Source organism: Nuphar pumila, chromosome 9 (assembly GCF_984573655.1).
Source record: "Nuphar pumila chromosome 9, dmNupPumi1.hap1.1, whole genome shotgun sequence".
In the NCBI taxonomy this organism is placed as follows: Eukaryota; Viridiplantae; Streptophyta; class Magnoliopsida; order Nymphaeales; family Nymphaeaceae; genus Nuphar; species Nuphar pumila.
The window spans coordinates 126,558,852-126,579,672 of record NC_143257.1 but is presented as its reverse complement, the minus strand read 5'-3'; the positions used below and the strand labels follow the sequence as shown (position 1 = coordinate 126,579,672).

The 20,821-nt window shown below is 41.3% G+C and overlaps 2 protein-coding genes across 2 annotated transcripts; both read right to left on the bottom strand.

Annotated features, from left to right (window-relative positions):
* Positions 1-4,685: 4,685 nt before the first annotated feature.
* On the bottom strand, positions 4,686-7,272 carry LOC149829358 (uncharacterized). The gene is made up of 3 exons (XM_090018062.1): positions 7,109-7,272; positions 5,606-6,963; positions 4,686-5,324 (listed from the first exon to the last, which is right to left on the bottom strand). Exons 2-3 carry the CDS (start codon positions 6,805-6,807, stop codon positions 5,210-5,212), a joined length of 1,317 nt encoding a protein of 438 aa, XP_089874188.1. The 5' UTR covers positions 6,808-6,963; positions 7,109-7,272; the 3' UTR covers positions 4,686-5,209.
* A 3,139-nt stretch (positions 7,273-10,411) lies between these two features.
* Positions 10,412-15,581, bottom strand: LOC149829357 (threonine dehydratase biosynthetic, chloroplastic-like). The gene is made up of 9 exons (XM_090017251.1): positions 15,102-15,581; positions 14,339-14,518; positions 13,651-13,920; positions 13,339-13,545; positions 12,449-12,697; positions 12,287-12,360; positions 11,928-12,045; positions 11,712-11,846; positions 10,412-10,964 (listed from the first exon to the last, which is right to left on the bottom strand). Exons 1-9 carry the CDS (start codon positions 15,579-15,581, stop codon positions 10,824-10,826), a joined length of 1,854 nt encoding a protein of 617 aa, XP_089873377.1. The 3' UTR covers positions 10,412-10,823.
* Positions 15,582-20,821: the final 5,240 nt, after the last annotated feature.

Below are 20,821 nucleotides of genomic sequence, written 5' to 3'. Positions count from 1 at the left end.
ATAGCTCAAGGAATCTTCTTTCAAAAAAAAAATGACGGCTGAAGAAATCAAAATTTCAGCACAGGATCTTCCTCAAAATCCAAGTAATAACAAGCCAAATAACATTAACATGACTACTGTATTAATCATAACAATCTTAGAGGTATGCAGATCACCACTTGATTGCGACATGCATAACTTTGCATATTGACAGATGAAAGCAGCAGCCCTTACTTGCAAATTGAATGTAAGAAATGCCCATGAATCCTTAATTTTTTGAATCCTTAATTTTGACGAAGGCCTAAAACATTCATCATGAACTTCAATGTAGTGCATGAGCCGTGTACGCTCACAAAAGGTCCATGTGCAATTGAAGTTTCAAGCATGCAAAGGGTGAAGCTGCAACAGCATCAAGAGATGGCAGGTTGATTAGTACTATTTATCAGCAAGACAGACTCATTTCATTAGAAAAACAAGACTCGTTAGTACACAACTGGAAGGTAGAAAGACAAGAACCTTAGCAGCAGCCTAGGGAGCAAATAATCATTTGTGCAGGAAGCAGTTGCAGATTTGCCAGTGGAGGAAGCGGGAGCGGGAAGCAATATGGGAAGCGGAAGCGGAAAGCAAGGCACTTTCAAAATTTTAGGAAGCAGAAAGCATGGGACGACTTAGAAGCAAACCAGGAATAGTCTTGGAACCGACCTAGGAAGCAAACCGGAAGCGACCTAGGAAGCGAGGGGGAAGTGAGCTTCCCATTTAGGGGAAACGCGCTTCCCATTTTTTTGGTGCGCTTCTCAGCACGTTTCGGAAGAGCAACGTTTCGCACTTCCGAAAAGCGCTTTGGGGAAGCATGCTTCCCCACTCTCAAGGGTGCTTCCAGTAACTCTGAGCAGTACCCAAGCTGAATATTAACTCAAAACATGTTAAGAAGTTGATTCTGCACATTTGCTTATATGGAAAAGAATGAAGGCCCAATAGAGTGGTGGCAAGATCTTAACCAAGTAATTACAAGCCTCTAAAAGGGAAGGGAAGGCAGGTGCTTCTAGTGCAAACAGTCTTTTACATAGTTAGAAACACAGCCCACTTTAAAAGGTGAACCAGCCAGCATATGCCGGTGTTGTAAGGATAAGAGTTCAATAAAAAAACTCAAGGTTCTTCCTTTCCTCAAGATTTCAAGCGAAAGTCAGTGACCCCCAGTAGATCAGATCTATCTAAAAATCAGGACCAGTAGCTGCCACTAGCTAGCAGGGTAATTAGAAAAAAAGCAATTTCAAGTAGCATTCCCTGTCTATTACATGTGATTGTTCAGTATCAGAAAGAGAGTGGAACCAGCTGGTGGAGCCATCATAAAATTCTTTGATTAATGCACCATAATGCTACTTGCACATGTCATGAAGAACATGAATGCATCAATGGAGATTATCTAGCTGTTCATCAAGTTGTATTCAGTCTAAGACAGAAAGTGGAACCAACTGATCGAGGCATCATGAAGTTCTTCAAGTGATGTGGCTCAAAGTGTACTACTTGCACAAGTCATGGACATGCATGCCAGATCAATTGAGATTTTTGAGTTGTTCATCAAGTTGATCTAGAAATTATGATTGAGAAGTCATAGCAATCAAGTCCAAATATAGGTTGAAGGGACATCCTAATAAGACATCAGAAGGAAGCATGTGGTAATTGCAGTCTTGCATTTATCGGAAGGACAGGTACAACCATGTGAAATGATACTTCTTTGAAGTCACTTTTGACTTCAAGATGAGCAGCGAGTGGTTGGACCCTAAATTCTGGAAGAGTAGGTGGCTTCAAAATGTTGCTTTGCAGTGCAAGTGGTCTGGAGCTTGCATTTGGCTGTTAACAACCTGGACTGTTACACACCGAATTGCTTGGCACACAAAGGTTGCACCATCATCTATGTTCAGTGAGTTTTTGTAAATAATGAGACAGAAAATGTGCAACCTAATAGCCTGAGCAACCGAGCAATGGAACCACGATGACTCATTTTGAGAGAATTAAATAGGTGTTCTCGCTGGATGTCATACTTACACAAAACATTCAGAGGCTCCTCACCTTCTTGATGGCAGGTATTTAGAAAACATCCACCTAACCGCTGAATCACAGAAACAAAAATATGTGGATATACTGCTGTTACTTGCCCATCTATAGAGAAGGATATTTTACAGTGCTAGAAGGTCTACCATCTACAGTTATGGGGAGGATCCTTTGATTGTTTGCCCCTCAGTTCTTTGCTAGACCAACAAAGAAGAAATTTGTTGACTCTTCCCTCATGATCAATTTCAAATACATCAAACATCTGTAATTTCATGTTCAATCTCACCAAGCCTCAATACACAAAGTTGACAAAACACTCCTCGAAATACATGCCCTCAATCCACGTTAAGAAAAGAGAGAAACAGAGACGAAGAAAGATGGGGAGAACTTGGATTGATACCCTCTCACTTAGGGATAAAATCTTTCTTTATATTATCAATATAACTGATGTTACAGAAATACCCTTCAACTTAGGAAATAATACATCACGCCAATGGTGAAAATGACTTTTTTACCCTTATAATGACTTAATGACTTCTAACACTCCCCCTCAAACTGTACATAGATTCGTTAAGATCATTGGCAAACAATGTTAGAGCACTGCCCAGCTGTAGAAGGCGTAGGTAGTATCCCAACCAGAGGCTCCTGACCTTCTTGATGGCAGGTATTTAGAAAACATCCACCTAACTCCTGAATCGCAGAAACGAAAATATGTAGATATACTGTTGTTACTTGCCCATCTATAGAGAAGGATATTTTACAGTGCTAGAAGGTCTACCATCTACAGTTATGGCAAAGATCCTTTGATTGCCTGTCCCTCTGAGTTCTTTGCTAGACCAACAAAGAAGAAATTTGTTGACTCTTCCCTCATGATCAATTTCAAATACATCAAATATATGTAATTTCATGTTCAATCTCACCAAGCCTCAATACACAAAGTTGACAAAACACTCCTCAAAATCCATGCCCTCAATCCACATTAAGAAAAGAGAGAAACAGAGACGAAGAAAGATGGGGAGAACTTGGATTGATACCCTCACACTTAGGGAACGTCTTTCTTTATATTATCAATATAACTGATGTTACAGAAATACCCTTTAACTCAGGAAATAATACATCATGCCAATGGTGCAAATGACTATTTTACCCTTATAATGACTTGATGACTTCTAACACTCCCCCTCAAACTGTACATAGATTGGTTAAGATCATTGACAAACAATGTTAGAGTGTTGCCCACCTTTAGAAGGCGTGGGTAGTATCCCAACCAGTGTTGTAAGTATTGTACTGTATCGTACGATGCATATCGTTACTTTTAGGTTTTGAGATATGATACACACTCGTATCACGATACAAGTGTGTATCGTACCCGTACCGGTTGTATCGTACGATACCACCCCTGTATCATGTTGTATCATATGATACAAAGTGTATCGTACAATACACCTTCGGCACTTTAAAAAGGCCGAAAGTTACTTTTTCATTTTGGGTTTTAAATAACTTTTGAGGGGCGACTTCTCCATTTTTCTAGAGGCCATTAGAAGTGAATTTTCACTGTTTTTTACCCAAAGAAGTGGGTTAAGGTAAAAAAATGCATTTTCATCATTTTTTCACTCAAGAAAATGGTTTAAAGTAAAAAAATCATTATTGTGAGTAAAATTACAAAGCTACTCTAAGAAAAAAAATCGCTTTATATCAAGGTAGAAATCAGGCTTCACACTCCTCCAACAAAGATGAAATAAGATGATTCAGCATGGCAATGGCACACTCAAGTAATGAGTGAAAACCGATTGAAAATCGAGTGCAACTATTGCCATAATAATTTTTTTTATGTAATATGAAAGTATGAGTCTTGTGGCATGTTCTTAATTGCAAAATATTTAATATTTTGCATTGTTCTTATGAGATATGCATGCAATATTATCTATGATTCTATATTAGTTGATGTTTGAAGATGTCTTATGTGTCTCATAGAGACATAAATGACTCATATGTGATTTTATGGTTGTATTTAACTAGGACAGAATAATGGCTTCATCCCAGTTATGGGGTACAATATATCCACCATATTCTAGAAGAACCAATATTTATAACCAGATTTCTGAAGAAAATACCAAATGAAGTAAATAGTACAGGACATACAGTTCTAGGTAGAAAATTTCTTGATGCACATACTCATGTACAAAAAACGAAGTTTAACTAATTCATTTGATACAACAGTAGCACCATACAGCAAAGGACGGTTAACATGCTTCATGTGCACCAGGCCCTTGACTACCAACCAACATGATGATAATTGTTTTTTTCTGCTTTGTTCAGAAGTCTGCTATCTTATTAGAAGAAACAAACAGTGTCTTCCTCTCCTGTGAAAGCACCTTTTCTTTCCAAACAAAGTGACAATCAATTTGCCTATCATAAACGTTACTGCATGGAACATGGGATTTGATGAGAGATGGATAGCACTTGGATTATAACAGTCATGATAAAAGGAATCAACCAATCAGTGAAACTCTTAATCAATTTTATGAGCAAGGAACCAAATCAAGTAAAGGGAAAAGAGAGGAAACATTAGCAGAATCTTGGGCAGCAACAAAATAATAGAAAACATATAAAGAAATGCCAAGAAAATGCTTCGAAATGTGCTGACACAAATTGGATATTAAGATCTTTTTTATCTTAATACTAAAATTCAACTTCAACAATTAATTGCTGTCTTTTTGGCGTCACAGTAGGATGTCTCTAAGTAGTCAAAGTGGAAAAAACAATGCTAACTGCAAACAAGGTCGCTTCATCTGTATTCATAATAACAATAGTTGCTTAAACAAAGGTGACCCAAGAGACACGGGCAAGTGCCTTTAGTCTCAAGTAGCTTAGTTTGTTGAGATGAGCGGATGTGAACTTATGGTGCAGTCACCTTAATGATGTGCATTACATGTACAGGGGAAAAAGCATCATCTAGAAGCTCTGCAAAGCTCTAGGAACAGGCATAGCTGAAGCATGGCATAGCAATAGTAATACGCCTTTCATGGTACAAAAAGCATGATTATAGCACCTGATGAACAACAGCCAGCTGCTCAAAAGCAAGAAACACCATATAATATCATCTGCAGAGAAGGCTGCTGTACCCTTCGTTCCTCTTGGCAACACAATAGGTAGACAACCCATCTTAACCTGCCCATTAATGGGACTCCCAATCCTTCAACTTCTTGCTTCCTTTCGGTTTGACAATCGATGCATTCATACCAGCCATCTTGGCATTGTATTTTGCTCGAAGAGGATCATTTGCCATCCACCTAAAACAGAAAAAATGCAAAACCAAGTAAATCCAATGCCTTACCACTCAAACAGAAGGCAACAATTACAAAGCAATGCATGACCAACAAACTTCTAGAATGAAGCATCGCAATTGAAACAAATACTTAACTAAGAAACTGTGAAATGGAGCAATTGAAAGTGGGTGGAATTGAAAACAATCCCGAACCAAGTAACCGCCAAATGCAACAGATAAGTGAAAGCACAAACAACACAATAAAGAATATCCAAAAAGTGAAAGCGTAAGTGAAAATGCACATACGGGTTGTTCCAATCGGTTGTATCCTCTGCAACAAGATGAGTCCACTTGGTCCTCCCACTCCGCCCAAAGTGCTTCACCTGCATCACCTTGGGCAGGTTGGTCTTATCCAGTTTATCCTCACCAGTTGCTGCAGAGAAGTCACGCCTGTATATCTCATCCGCTCCGGCAGTGCCAGCGGCATCATCTGCATCAGTCTGGAAGAATGCTCCCTTGTGGTAGTACTTCTGCATGAACTTCCACTTCTGCTTCGGTACCGAGAGCGGCTTCGGGTTCTTCCTCTCCCACTCACGCCGCTCCTCCTCCGTCATGTTCCTCACCCTCTCGACCTCCTCCTTCTCCTTCAGCATCGCCTCCCGTCCCTCACGGTCCCTCCGGATCCTCGCAATCTCCCTCGCCTTCCACAGCTCGTACTCCTCGGCCTCATTCACCTCATCATCGGTGTCAACATCGGCATTCTCCCCGGCCACCGCCTCTGCGTTCTTCTTGATCTCCTCCTCCTTCCGGATCTCCTCCACCACAATCTGCTTCGTCTCCACCTTCCTCTCGTCCAGCCTCCTCCTTGCAAGCTCCTCGAGCGCCCTCTCCTCAGCCTCGAGCCTCTCCCGCTCAGCGATCGTGTCCCTCTCTGCCTTCGGGATGAAGACGGGCTTCACCATAGCCATCCCCGACTGCTCCTCCTCCGAATCCGTCTCATACTCAGACTCCTCCTCCTCCTCTTCCTCCTCTTCTTCCTCCTCTAATTCCTCCTCCGCGGCTGCTGTCGCCTCCTCCCTCTGCCTCTCAAGCAACCTCTCACGGATCCGGCGACGCCGCTCCTCCATGGCGTCCTCATCCTCATCCTCCTGGTCCTGCCCCTCCTGGGCCTTCTTCTCTTCCTCCTGTGTCGAGATAATCTCCGCCTGCCTGATCCGGCGGTGCGTCGCGATCGCCTCCTCTCTGTCCTTCCGGCTCTCCGCAAGACGCCGGAGCCGGGCATCGTCCTTCGCCGCGGCAGCGGCCGCGTCGGCATCGTCCCGGCTTGGGAACGCCTTCTCGAGCGCCACCAACCGGGTGGTGCGGATGTCGCCGTCGTCATCGGCGTCTTCCGCCCATTCCGGCGCCTTCCCGGGCCAGTACCGCTTCACCTTCGTCTGGCCGATCTTGCCCCGGAGCTTGTCGCGGATCGCGATGACCGCGTCGCTCACCCCAGCTGTTACAGACATCGTTGCCGATCGATGGCCAGTAGGAAAACCCTAGTTTTGCGATGGAGTCCGATACGGAGCGCTCTGATACTCCCCGCAACCGCGTGGGAAATGGGGAAATACCAGTTTCCACACCAGTGCTTTGCTTCTGAGCGTGATTCAATGTCGTTTTCGTATCTGATGAAACCAACAAACAAACAAAAAAGAAAAAACCTAATTACGGAAACGAATAACAGAACAATCGGAGAGAGAGAATAGGTCACTAACAAAGGTCCTCTCTCTCACCAACGAAAAACAAAATGAGAGGTATGAAAGTACTCACGAAAACCTTAATTACACGATTCCAGAAGCAACAGAGAGAGAGAGAGAAGAAGAAGAGAAGAATTGGATGGACGAACCGAATCGCAACGCTTTATTATCGTGTTTGGATAGATGGAAAACGAGTACCGAGAAATTACTTTGCCGATATTTCGGCTGTTTGGGAACGACGGGAAGACGAGTTCATGAGAATTTACCAAAACCAGGGCCTAAAACGAGTCAGATGGGTCGGTTTGGGATTAGTCCAGATCCAAACCCATTTAAGAAAGGTTGATACTAAAGATGTAAACGGTTCGGGTTCGGATTGAATGTGACCGAAACCATATTCGACTAATAGGGTGTTGGCTGGAATCGGATGGTGAAAAGCTCATACCAGATCCGCTTTCTTACATTTAAACATATTTGGGTATCCGTCAAATTAGAATATTTGCTGGATTCAACTGTAAAAAATCAAAACCATATCCACATCCTATTATAATGCTGGCTTACCAACTGCAACTGAACATAATCAAATTCGGTGGATATAGGATAAAATCAGATTCATTAACTTTTCGAGTTCATAATTACAGTTTGGTCGCATGGTTGTGTAGTCGATCACATATAGCATCCCATTATACTGGCACATGCACCATTTGCATGCTATCATATGAATATGAACCACCAGGGTGTTTTCATAGGTTCTGACTCCAAAGTAATTGATATCAGGCAGCCTTGAACAAATGAATCTTCAACAGGTATATTCCCGTGGTCAAACCCATGTGACTGTAATTTGATCTTATAATTGTGTTGTATCATATAAATTTTTTAGTCACTTTCGACAATTCTTTGCATCATCAAAATGCTTATTAAAGTAAGGAGTATTGATTGTTGATGATGTGATTGCAAAGTGAAAAAACATGGGATTTCTCGCACTCTTTCTAACATCCATTTTCTTGATCAACTCATGAACTTGTAAATGAAATGCTCTATAATCCGCTTCATTGTGAAACACATCATATCCTTACAAAGCATTAACCATGTTGAGAATTTTCATGATATTGTATTATAACACAAGATGTTCGCACGTGTGAATGTGCACGTCCAATTCAGTTTTAACATCTTTAGCTCCGTTGTATTTGTCCTTGCAAACAAACTATTATCATTTGCAAACATTCTCTTCAATAATGGGACTTCATCAACAACATCATCCTTTAATTCAAAATATTATGTATTTTGATGATGCCTTATTGAGATCTCCTATCCTTGGAGTGCAAGTTCACCGAGTCACCATCTTTGTGCTTCTTTAATCTGTTGTCTCCTTAACATGAAATCACAAGATAAACATCAATACCTCTCAACATGAAAGTCACACCATCGTATTCAATTCCCATCAACCTTATATTATCATCAAAATCATTCTTTTGAAAGTTAGACCGAAACCTCATCTCTCCCTCAACTAACCTAGTTTTTTGTTTCACCAATTCAACATCATTAAAGTTGTTGCTTTTCTATGACAATAAAGTTATCAACATAATGATAGTAAACCCTTACATTTTTTTGGATTCATCGTAACTTTATATAGAATACAAATGAAAATATGACAATGTTTGGCAATCTTTTAAGCAATCTACACACGCACATGCAAATAGTAATGTTATTGCATTGCGAGCTTAAGTGTGCATCACATTCAGTGGTATGAATTTTTCAACTTCATGGTTTGCAAAACATCAACCACACATGTATAAATAAAATAGAGAACTATCAATAAATTCTACAAAATAAGGTCGAAATTTCTCACAATGTTATCATAATTTCATGGCCTAGGGATTTCTCATGATAAAAATCACAAGAAATTAAATATCAATACAGATATTTGTGACTAGGACTGACACCGATAAGCAGTTGCACTAGGCATCTTCTCAAATCATAATCACTAAGATAAATATGGGTGTCTCTAGTATAAAGCAGAACTGATTGATCATTGATATATGTATCTGTTTAGACTTTAAATTAGTAATACACTCTCTGCAAGTAGGATATAAATTAAGCCACCAAAGGGTCTTACTTGGAGAAAACAGCATGACCAAGAGTTTTTTTTTTTTTTGGATTTATAACCCGAAGAAACCACAACCGGCATGAAGACCTGGTCACACTGGCTCAGCCTGCTATACCTATGGTCATCATGCCAGCAGCGTAAAACTGAGAGGCTAGGACCCCTGCCCCTGGGGACTATGCTATGCGTTGGCTTGCACAGATAGGCGACACCCATGGGAAAACCTTGACTGCCTTCTAACAGCCACGGCCCCCACCTCACTATGCCAACCCCCCTTGGAGCTGACCATTTAGAGTTGACTTTGAACTATTGATGCACTAAAAAGATCAAATCTACTTATAAAGCACAGCTCAAATCAATCAAAAAACAATCTAAACAGGGTAATCACATGCAAATTGTCCAACTTTATTTTATTTTTACCTTAAACAAAGCATTAGTTTCACCACCAACCCAAACCAAGAAGGCTGCTTTATGAGGCGGATTCCATGATACATGGCCTCATTGAAACCCACCTTACACAGCGCATACTAATTAGAACAATGATCCATTCATGACGCACCTACATAGCGGCCAATGGCAAATCAGTTTGGATGGATCCCCTCCATCATGTCATGATTGTAGTGTCGATATCACAACATATTCCATTTAGAATTTAGAGGGCTGGAAAGTGGTATTGTATTCTTTATTTTTTTTGGATAATCAAAGAAAACCACCTCACTCATAAGCTCATTGATGTAAAGCCTCAGGAGTGTCAACTGGCCTGGTTTACCCAGACCCGACCTGAACCAAACCCTATAAGATCCAGATAAGGTGATAAATAAGAAGACCTGATTAAGACCCAGGTCCGGACCAGAAGGTCTGATTAATACATGGACCGGGGTATAGTTTGTGAAATTTTACAGACCCGGACCCAACCCAAGGTTCCGATTCAGACCCACAAATTTAATGTAAAAATAATAAAAATATGGTTTTACCGGTATCAGGTTTAGTTCATGTAGTTCTTATTGGGTCCGGGTATTATTTTTCTTATAATGAATCCAATGAAACCCAGGTCCAAACCCGATTCCATACCCAAAAATCTGGTCAAGGTCTGCTTTTAACTGGGTCTAAACCAAACCTGACCCGTTGACACCCCTACTCAGGACCCTTTTGGCCGCTAGGAAGTATACCCAGCTTCAGTCCTGCAGCAATCCATTTTGAACTTGTGACGTCCCATTAGCTTGGTGACATTGACCAGACGACAGAAGCCCTTGTGGGCGGCCTGATACAGTAACTCTAGTTCACAACCAAATCGCCAAGCCTAGACAAGAAAGAAATATTTTTATTTTTATAGGCAAGCTGGGGTTAGGCAAACATACCATTGGGATTTGAACCTGCAACGTCCCAACACAAGCTAACCTGCACTAACAGCTCCTACCAAACAATCGGAGCCACAGGAAAAGAAAGAAATATGCAAGAAGAAAGAAGGCCACTAATTACTGAATATGAACATTAGCTTGGAGCATTGATGGTGCAGAAGAATATCATATGAGCAACAGCTAACCGCCAGTTGCAACATCAAGCACCAATTTATTTTCCTTCCAAACATTAGATTATTACTACCAATGCCTATGAGACTAGCTAACAGACAATATTAAAAAACTTGCTGCTTAAGATGAACAAAAGAAACAGAAGCCTATCTTCTAATTCACTGCATCAAAAGCCTGTAAGCATCGTTTGTCAACTCAATAGCATATTCGTAGCTAAGCTCGTTAGCACGGTCTCTGAACTCGGCCATGTCTGCACCTAGTACTTGGATGCCCACCAATACATTCGCACCCATTTCACCCTGTGAAGAAGGTAAAAAAATAAAATCAAGTTTCAACACCATAGATGCAATTTCTATTGGACCAAAGATGAGCTGATATCAATTAAGACAAGGGTTTGGGTGCATTGCAGAGGTAAGAGGACCACTGATGTTGACGCCCGTGACCCCACCCGAAGATTGAGCTAACAATCCTATAGATGCCTTTCACTGGTCTGCTCTGTAAGGACTTGGGTGTCGGTGACCCCACTCGAGATTACCCGCTTCAGGGGAAAACTGTCATTAAAAAAAAATTAAGACAAGGGTGACTAGAACAAAATGGCTCATGCCAAGTTTTTTCCTCCAAGGAATGGAGAAACCGCATCCAAAATCGGAGAGCTGATCATGCTGGTCTTAGTCTGCCGTACCTTTGGTTGTCATGTAAAACTCCATTGGTGCCCCCTCGTCCCCAAGAGAGAGTCCTTGCTTCACCTTGCAGAAGGGGGCACAGACATGGGGATTCGAGCTTGGTATAGGGGGAAATTTACCCATCCACAAACCCAAGGCCATGTGGGCAACCCCTTTGGGTCTTGCTCATGCCAAGTTGATCAAATCCACACATAGTTCCTCCCTCCAATTGACCTGGAGCACTGACTCTCCCAACCTCCCGTGAGGTCCATGATTTTAGATCTTTCAATATAAACACTGATCTAGTACTAAAATGTCTAACACCATCTCTACACGTACACAAGCCTGATTTGACATGATGATCACGAAGTATTTGCAACAAACCTGTCCTCGATAATGGAATAAGCTGATATTCCACCGCGGGCTGAAAGAGTTCAAGAATTTCATCAAAGCACCAGGCCTCTCAGGAAAAACAAACCTACAGAGAAGCTCATCTTTGACATTGGAGCGACCACCCATCTAAAATGACACAGACAAAAGAGAATTATGTTAGAAAACATTTTTGACCAAAGCTATAAACTACAGAGGCAAGATAATTACAAGATGGCGTAGGTGGTCTTTTGCTAGGTCGTTGTTTGTGAGATCAATAGTTCGTAGCTGAGAAGATTCCATGCGTTCAACCATAGCTTGGAGCTCACGAACTTCATGAACACCAACACTGCAAACAACTAAACGAGTAAAAAATCTATGTTCAATTGTATTTCATACACGTTCAACAGCAGCCTGATATTGCTCCTTTCTTTTAAAGCAAGTAAAATGTCATTCGAAACTGTAGATCATCATACACAGGAATTGATACAATTTAAACTTGCATTTCATTGGCAAGTCACTATTGGCAGGGAAGACACTCTCTTGAACATGAATAAGAAAAGAAACAGTATCAACTGAAGACTTCATACCTGTATAAAACCAGAGCTTCTTCTCTACTACTATCATATCTGTATCTGAACTCAGTTATATTTATTAGACCAACCTACAAATGGACAGATAATGGTCATTATGATGTATTGGAACAGCAAGAGAAAGAAAATCTTAAACCACTATCTTTCTTAGCAACTAACCAGTTCACAGAATCTTTTGAAGCTTCCTAGCTCCTCTGGCATGAAGGTAGCCAGGACAGCCTCTCTCTTCCGACCAACATCAGCAAGCTCAGTTACGATCCTCAGCCTGTCAAAATTCATGTTTGCTCCACTGGTTATGGCAACCACAGAATCACCTTTTAGCCCATAGTATTTGCAGTATGCTTCTGCTCCAGCCAAGGCAAGGGCACCTGCTGGTTCTAGAATGCTCCTCTTCTCCTCAAACATGTCCTGCAATATGAAAATGAATATTAAGGATGCTTTTCTGAGCAGTTTCATAACAAATTACTAACATAGTTGAGAACAAACAGCCAGAGAAGACCAAAATCAAATAGAGCCAAAGACATACAGCAGGCATAACTATTTCTTGAAATTTATTGCTTGTTGAATCCCAAATTCATATGCCCATCAACATTGATGCTCTACAGTCCATAACATCTCTCTCTCTCTCTCTCTCTCTCTCTCTCTCTATATATATATATATATATATATATATATATATATATATATATATATATATATATATATATACACACTCAGTTATAAATTGCATTGGTTTTTTATCCACAGCCTGTAACTCAGTGTGAAGCAGTCATACACTAGTGTACTAATGTCTTGTTCATCAAAAACCCATTGCTTGGCACCTGTGACCCAGGTGACTGTCACTCTCGCAATAAGCATGAAGTGCTGTGTAGGAATGGAGTTTACACAGTTCGCAGTTTATACTTTGTACATAAATGTTAGTTACATCTTGAAGGTATTTGCCAAAATTGACATTCAAACAATCAGTACAAACTCCCATTTCCAAAGAGTGTCTTTTACACATAGCATGTATTGTTTGCTATCGATGAGGCAAAGAAAAACAGTATAACCTTAATAGATGCGCATATGGCATCACGACTAACAAGAACCACTCCATCTACCAATTCCCTGCACAACTGAAAAGTCTCTTCTCCAACTTCTTTAACTGCTACACCATCTGCAAAACCTCCCACGTTCTCCAACATGACCCTTTGGCCATGATATAAGGACAATGCCATTGCATTTGCATCAGAAGGCTCAACTCCAATTACCTTTACCTGAACAGGAGGCGCACCCAATCATTTAGACAATCAAGAAACTGAACAGGATGGCAGGCACAGTTTAACAGCTATATGTAACAACTTCAATTCAGGTTTCCTGACCTCTGGTCTGACCCGCTTGACATAAGCAGCAATTCCAGCTATCAGTCCACCACCACCAACAGGAACAAAAATTGCATGTAGAGGGCCCTTCATTTGCCGAACAATTTCCATTCCAATTGTTCCTTGCCCCACAATTACATCAGGATGATCAAATGGATGTATGAATGTGCGGCCTTCCTGCTCACACCTCTGTTTTGCATATGCTTGTGCTTCATCATATGAGTCCCCAAAAAGAACCACAGTTGCACCTAAACGTTCAACTGACTTCCACTGAGGAGAAAAAAGAAAAAACAGATTTCAAATGCTTAGTATGGAACCAAAATGCCTCTGCATCTATAGTACACCAGCACTTATAGAAGTCTGAACTGCACTATAAATGTTGACGACAAAATCAAAGGATTTTGCCAATCCCAGTAGCAACTTGAGATCAAGACTAATTAATAGATCAAGTGACCTAGACCAAGTCACTGTTCTACCCAGGTGATTTGAGTTACAAGGACTGGAGATAAGCCTCAAGTCAATGATGGGCCTCAACATCAACTGAGGACAGGATGGCCGAATCAAAAAACAATTTGATGAATCTCCATCACTTAGAAAGTTAAAATTGATAAGAACCAGTAAGCATGCCAAGTATTTAATTGAAGACATTCTACCACAAAGCATCTGAAAAAAAAGGAAAAAAGAAAACCTTAATTTCTGGTGTTGTGACAGGCATAACAATCACTGCCTGACAATTCAACCTCTGTGCAGCCAAGGCTACACCTTGCGCATGGTTTCCAGCAGACGAGCAAATAACTCCTCTGTCCAACTGTTCTCTTGAAAGCTTGGTCATCATATTATAAGCTCCACGGAGCTTGAACGAGAACACCTATAAAGCAAAACCATCCATTAGACACTGCTGAGAGCTTTGAAGCTTTAAATTCAGAATGTTCTTTTGGTATTAGCATTCCCTTCCTACCATTCTTACTCCCACTTTCTGGAGCCACATACACCTTATTATTCACAACATATGTAACACCAAATACCCAGTACTTGGTCATGTAAGCATGCCCACACGAATAATCTGGGCTTTCACTCTGGTAATTCAAGTTGGTATTCGTTTATTGGACCTTAAATTACCTCATCAATTACTTTTAAAAGAAAACAGCAGGTTAAAAGCAATTTATATCCATATAACAGATACTTTCTTCTTCTTTTTCTTTTTTCCATTTTCATGGTAGTTGAGAAAAAATCCACGGCCATTTTCTGGTAAATCCTGCACTAGATATAACTATAGGAATGATGCAGAAGTTCAATCAAAAGCTCCATACAATGTAAAAGGCTTGTTTGTTCATACAAAAGTCCAACGCAACAAAAACAAGGACAAAGTAACCACATCCAATAACAACAAAACCAACCAAGCTACACCAAAATTTGTCAAAAACACAGAGAGAGAGAGAGAGAGAGCTAACCGGTTGCAGGTCCTCTCTCTTGAGCCATATATTGACGCCGGTCCTCTCGGAGAGCTTCGCCGCGTAGTGCAATGGCGACTCGATGGCGACGTCGTAGACCTTGGAACAGAGTATGCTGGTCAAGTATGCCATGGCAGTAGGGACACCGTCTTCTTCCACAGACTTAGTCCTCTCTGAAATCCCACCCAAGTACCCACTCTCATACTGCAACGAGTCAGAAGAGACCTTCTTTAGGGGAGCAGAAGGCACTACAGGCTTCTCTGTGGGAACGGGGGTTGGTGGTGGCGCAGAGTGAGAGAGTTCCGTCCCCTTGGCAATGGCTGGCGCCAGGAATTGGTGTTTGGCGACGTGGGTAGCGCCAAAGGTGGCGTTTCTCGTGGTGGGGAGTGAAAGATTTGATGGAAAACCAAGATCAGTGGAGCCATTTTGGTGAGGGAGGGAAGGGAGATGCAGATGGACAGTGGAACAGAGGGTCGCCATTGGAGAGAGAGAGAGAGGGGCCTTGCTCAGGGCTTTGCAGGAGAAGGGCAAAGATTTAAAAGCATGAGTTAGGCAACTGGGATTCGTATCGACTGAACTAAGCCATCAATCGGGTTGGATCCTCACTCGAATAGGTGCATGACTCTTTTTTTTTTTTAATGACTACGAAAAACTCCTACCCAGAACAGGGTCACTTAATCGGCCGTCTTGCAGAGTATTTGATACGCTATTTTCAATAAGTTTTGACCCACGTCTCTCGATGGACGAACAAAACTCATCAACTAAATATTAGAGCAATACCTTAGGCACTTTATTAGCGTCAATAAGAAAGACCAGGTAAAGCTCTTGGACGTAGCTCATTTTTGCTACAATCTTGAGAAAAATGAATCTTTTGACCATAGCCCGTTCAAGATAATTACGAGACACCAGTCGCTGACCCTGCACACTAGCCGCACAGGAGAAAATGTCATCATTTGCCTATCAATTTGTTCGAGATTGGCATGAGCTGACCGAGTTAGCGAATACATTTTTTACAAAAAACGGTCAAGAGAATGAAAAAATAGGCAAACAAGCATCATCGTCGTGCTGGGTTTCGTGTTAAAGATCAGGTATTGGTGAAACTCTACCCAAATCGCACAAGCATCTTTCGTGAACAACACCGTAGACTTATCAAAAAGTACGAGAGATCATTTATCATCACCAAGAAAGTTGGCAACCTAGTGTACAAGCTAGACCTGCTCCCAAACTTCAAGGTATACCCAGTGTTCTACGTGTGCAACCTGAAATCGTTCAATGCGAATGAGGGGATCCGAAATGTAGCGTGCCACAACGTGTTCCTATCCTGCAGAGGGTCCCGGCAACACAATGGGCTGAGAAGTGTTTCAGCAAGATCATTCGTCACAAGGTCAATTATTTGAGCAAAACGAAAAAGTATCTGGTGCAGTAGGAGGAGACAGCGAAGCTGACGTGAGAGTCAGTATTCTGAATGAAGAGTCGTCATTCGACCGAATTCAAGACCTACCATGAAGCAGATGGCGCCGAGGGCGGCGCATGACTTGAAGGAGGGGGAGGGTTGTTTTCCTGCGACCTACTTTGTTCAGTTGTGTCTAGAGTTTGTTTTGCTTTGGCTGAGTCTTGATGTAAAGTATCGAGTCACTTGTAACTTTCTCCTAGCCAACCATGTACTTTGGTTTAAGTTGAAAAATACATTTATGGGTCAGCTTGTAGATCTGAACTCTAATGAGTACTCAGGCAAAATTGTCAATAAATGCAAATGCAAAGAGTTTTTTTTTTCACCCTCGTTATGATTGGTTTTGAGTGATTGTGATTTCTCTTTGTATATATTCTCTCGCTCTCTTGCACTCTCAGTTATCAAAGTTTCTGCAACGGCAAGTGAATGATCAAAAGGCTTATTGTGATAAGAAAGGATCATCATGCCATGCAGGCAAATCAAAGAAAGGCCCGTGACACTAGCAATCGTGCAAGACATAGATGTCATTTGGTCTACGAGTTCCACTCCAATTGCTCCTTGCTTAAAGAACTGAACCGTTCAGCCTTGTCCCTAAAGGTGAACAAGCTGAAGATATATCCTACTTTCTCCCCCATTTCATTATTGGAAACATCGTACAAGCGATTGGCCAAACTACTGGCAACCCGGATCAGAGATGAACTATCCAATATAATATCCCCATTCCAATGCACGTTCTTGCCTGGACGCAAGATCCATGGTTGTGGAATGCTTGCTAATGAAATCGTGGATACATTATCAAAGAGAGAACAAACTTTTATTCTCAAGCTCGACATATACAGATTTTTTTGTGCGAGTTTGCTCGCCTGCGTCAAAAGTCCTCTGAAAACCCCTGAAAGCTACGGACACACACCCGTGCGTCAGTGGGGTTTGATCTGGTGCCTTCATCTCAACACCCTCACAACCGTCCCGCTGGCCGCACGGGCTAACCCCGCAGTGGTCGCCTGATCACTAGCGATGTCATTTTTACTATCCAGGCGGTCTGGTCTGATAAGACCGACAGTCATCATCGGCCAGGAAACCACTCGTGGAAGACAATCTCTGTAAATCTTGTTTTTATCTGCATTCCCATCCTTTCTGCACCATGATCAAGTATGACGATATCTCATCCTCATCCTTGTGGTCTGTATGCTGATTACGACTTTTAATGATTTCTTTTTATATTCTCTAAAAAAAAGTTAATTTTTTAGTTTTAAATTGATTTAATCCAAACTATGACTATTTGCCACTAAGCAACGGTATGCATATGCAAAAGTTTAGACTAAGCAAAAAATACTAAAAATTCTATATTTTTTTGAAATATTTAAGACCGCTGTTTAGGAACTAAACTCTCAGACAATCAAACAAAAAGAGATCACTCAAAAATATCATTAAAAGAAAGGAGACCCAAGGGATTTGGCTTAGTGGGATGGGCCTAGGCCTAAGCCAAAGCTTGGTGATTCCATGGGGTCGAGGGGTAAGCCCTCGGAGTTTTACGCTGACAGGACAGCGACCATAAGTATGCAGACTGAGTCAGCACCGCTAGGTCTCAGCACCTGGGGCAGTTTCTCCGTGTAAAAAAAAAAAAAACTCCCCAAACATGGTTTGAAATTAAAATATAAAAGAAAGGAAGAAAAAAATAATCTTGTAGACTGATGAGAAGTAATCACATGGATTGTAGACTGGGATGATATTCAAAGCAAGTTAGCTTATGTCAGAATACATTTGACATGGCTCTCCGTCCTTTTCGTTCCTTCTGGTTTCGATACGCAAGCTGGGATAACATGACTATCTTATGGAAATTGAAAGGCTTGGGATTCACGTCTAAACATAACAAATATATAATGTTTGGGCCTTTCAAGTAGGGGTGGCAACGGGCCTGGTTTACCCAGACCCAAAACCCTATAGGGTCCAGGTATGGTGATAAATAAGAAGACCCAATTAAGACTCAGATTCGAACCCGAAGGTCCGATTAATACATGAACCCAGGTATGGTTTGTGAAATTTTATACCAGACCCGGACCCGATCTGAGTTACGGTTAAGACCTGCAATTTTCAATGTAAAAATGATAAAAAATATAGTTTTACCGGTGTGGTTCAGGTATCGTTTATGTAGTTATTATCATGTCTGAGTATAGTTCTTATAATGGACCTGATTAAACCCAGGTCCAGATCCAATATCATACCTAAAAATCTGGTCCTCCACCTGGGTCAGAACCAAACCCGACCAGTTGACACCCCTGCTTTCAACAGCTGTGTACATGGATATCCCTTAGTCTTAATTTTGTTGTTTTTCATCTCAGAAAAAAAAAAGGTGAATGGAAGGAGCTGTTAGTGCACGTCACCATGTGTTGGGACGTTGCAAGTTAAAAACTCAATGGTATGTTGTGCAACTGGTGGGGGTCTGACTAACCCAAGCTTGCCTTTCAAAAAAAAAAAATAGTGAATGGTCGTCAAAAACAAAGGATCATTTTTTTTCATTTTTGCTTTCTAGCTTCCGTTTTTTAAAACCTTTTAGCCCATGCTTTGTGCAGTGAAAATGCTTTACACGTAAATAGAAAAAATCACAAAACCTTTTTCTTAAAGGCAAGCTGGGGACAGGCAGGCCCCACCAGTTATCATTCATCGTACCACAGAGTTTTGAACCTGCAAAGTCCCACCACAAGGAGACGTGCACCGACAGCTCCTACCAACCACGCGAAGCCCCCTGTCGGTAAATCACACACAATTTGGGGCAGATGAACTGTACTCGTCAGGCAATCATCTCTAACGTGACCAAATTCACAAAGGCACCGTCCCTACCACTAAATGGAAATTTGGAACAATTCTACATAAGATGGAGACATCATCATAATAAACTGCAAGATATAATAGACATCATCCCTTAGGATCCACCTTTTTATTCAAGACATGGCCCACAAAGTTTGTTGCAAGTCAACATCATGGGCTCACCAAAAATGAGCCCATGAGAGCTCCACTCATCTGGTAGGGGCGACTCATGAACGTCAGCAAGCTGAAGGGACGTCATGAATTCGCAATCACAAGTGATGTAGACATATGCAGTATGCAAATGGATGGTATGCCTGAATACATGCCACAGAGTGCAAACTTTAGCGACAGAATTGTGTCCACAAACACTATTAAAGCACGTTAAGTTCACTTTAAAAAAACACAAATTTTACTCATTTGGCAGACGAATGGCATGTCCGCATAGATGCCACAGAGTGCACATTTGATGCACAACTGGATACCAAGCATAACCAACAACCCAACAACTATCTGAAAAGGGAAAGCGCCTAATCACAGAGTAAGGCTACTTCAAAGGAATTCCATGAAAACTGATATGTAAAGAACAGCGTTGCAATGTATACATCAGTAGAACTGTAGAACACAACTTGCTCATAGAAACACCGCTAAATATGCAAGAATAGCATTGCTATGTATATATTGTTAGCAAACGCTCAGAGACTCATGCAAAAGAACCATAAATTGATCATCCCATCATCTGATGTGAAAATGGACATCCGCCCGCAAACTTGAGATCAGAAGCAAAAAAGAAAACAGCATTTTTAGCATAAAAAAGAAGAGAAAATTACAAGTGCATGAACACGTATGTGCTCACACATGCAATAGCAAAATGGTACTCAAATAAGACGCAGAAAAACTGTACAATAACTTCCAAAATCTTGGTATTTGGGTATCAAAAATATATTGCCTGTAGATTACTCTTCCATGAACATCTTCTAAGGCTTCCTTGTCACATTTTCTGAGAAAAAAAAAAGATCATCAGGCAATATCGTTGGTGAAGAGTGGTGATCTTCCAATTACTTGATACTTCAAAACCTCAGGTGCACTGCCACAAACTCCATTTCAAAGCAGAAAAAATAATGGCACTTTAACGTCAAAAATGAAGAAACCGCTTGTGAATCCAGAAAGACAAATCTGCATGAGGCAACACGTGAAGAAAAATGAGGGAATTCCGAGGAATATGTGAATAAATAGCAAGCTTAGTTATGCTTTCCTCAAGTACGCCATACAAACCATGACATCTAAATATGGGGTTTGAACACAAGGATAGATGGTTTGAGTTGCAGTGTTGTGTGCATGCATGCATGGGTGGGTGGGGATGAGATTGTGTACATTCATGGGTCTGTGTGCACGTGTGCATGTGTGTGTGTGTGTGCGCCCACACACAAAAGTTGTACCCAATTTCCAAACCTCACAGTCAAACACC

Bases quoted from the DNA above. Each gene is read 5' to 3' on its own strand.
- LOC149829358 (XM_090018062.1), bottom strand. From the start codon at position 6,807: ATGTCTGTAACAGCTGGGGTGAGCGACGCGGTCATCGCGATCCGCGAC. The intron at 5,325-5,605 runs GTATGTGCATTT...TTTCTGTTTTAG, and splicing joins ACAACCGATTGGAACAACCC to GTGGATGGCAAATGATCCTC.
- LOC149829357 (XM_090017251.1), bottom strand. From the start codon at position 15,581: ATGGCGACCCTCTGTTCCACTGTCCATCTGCATCTCCCTTCCCTCCCT. The intron at 13,921-14,338 runs GTTTTCTTTTTT...TTTTCTCCTCAG, and splicing joins TCACAACACCAGAAATTAAG to TGGAAGTCAGTTGAACGTTT. The intron at 13,546-13,650 runs GTCAGGAAACCT...CCTCCTGTTCAG, and splicing joins TCAAGCGGGTCAGACCAGAG to GTAAAGGTAATTGGAGTTGA.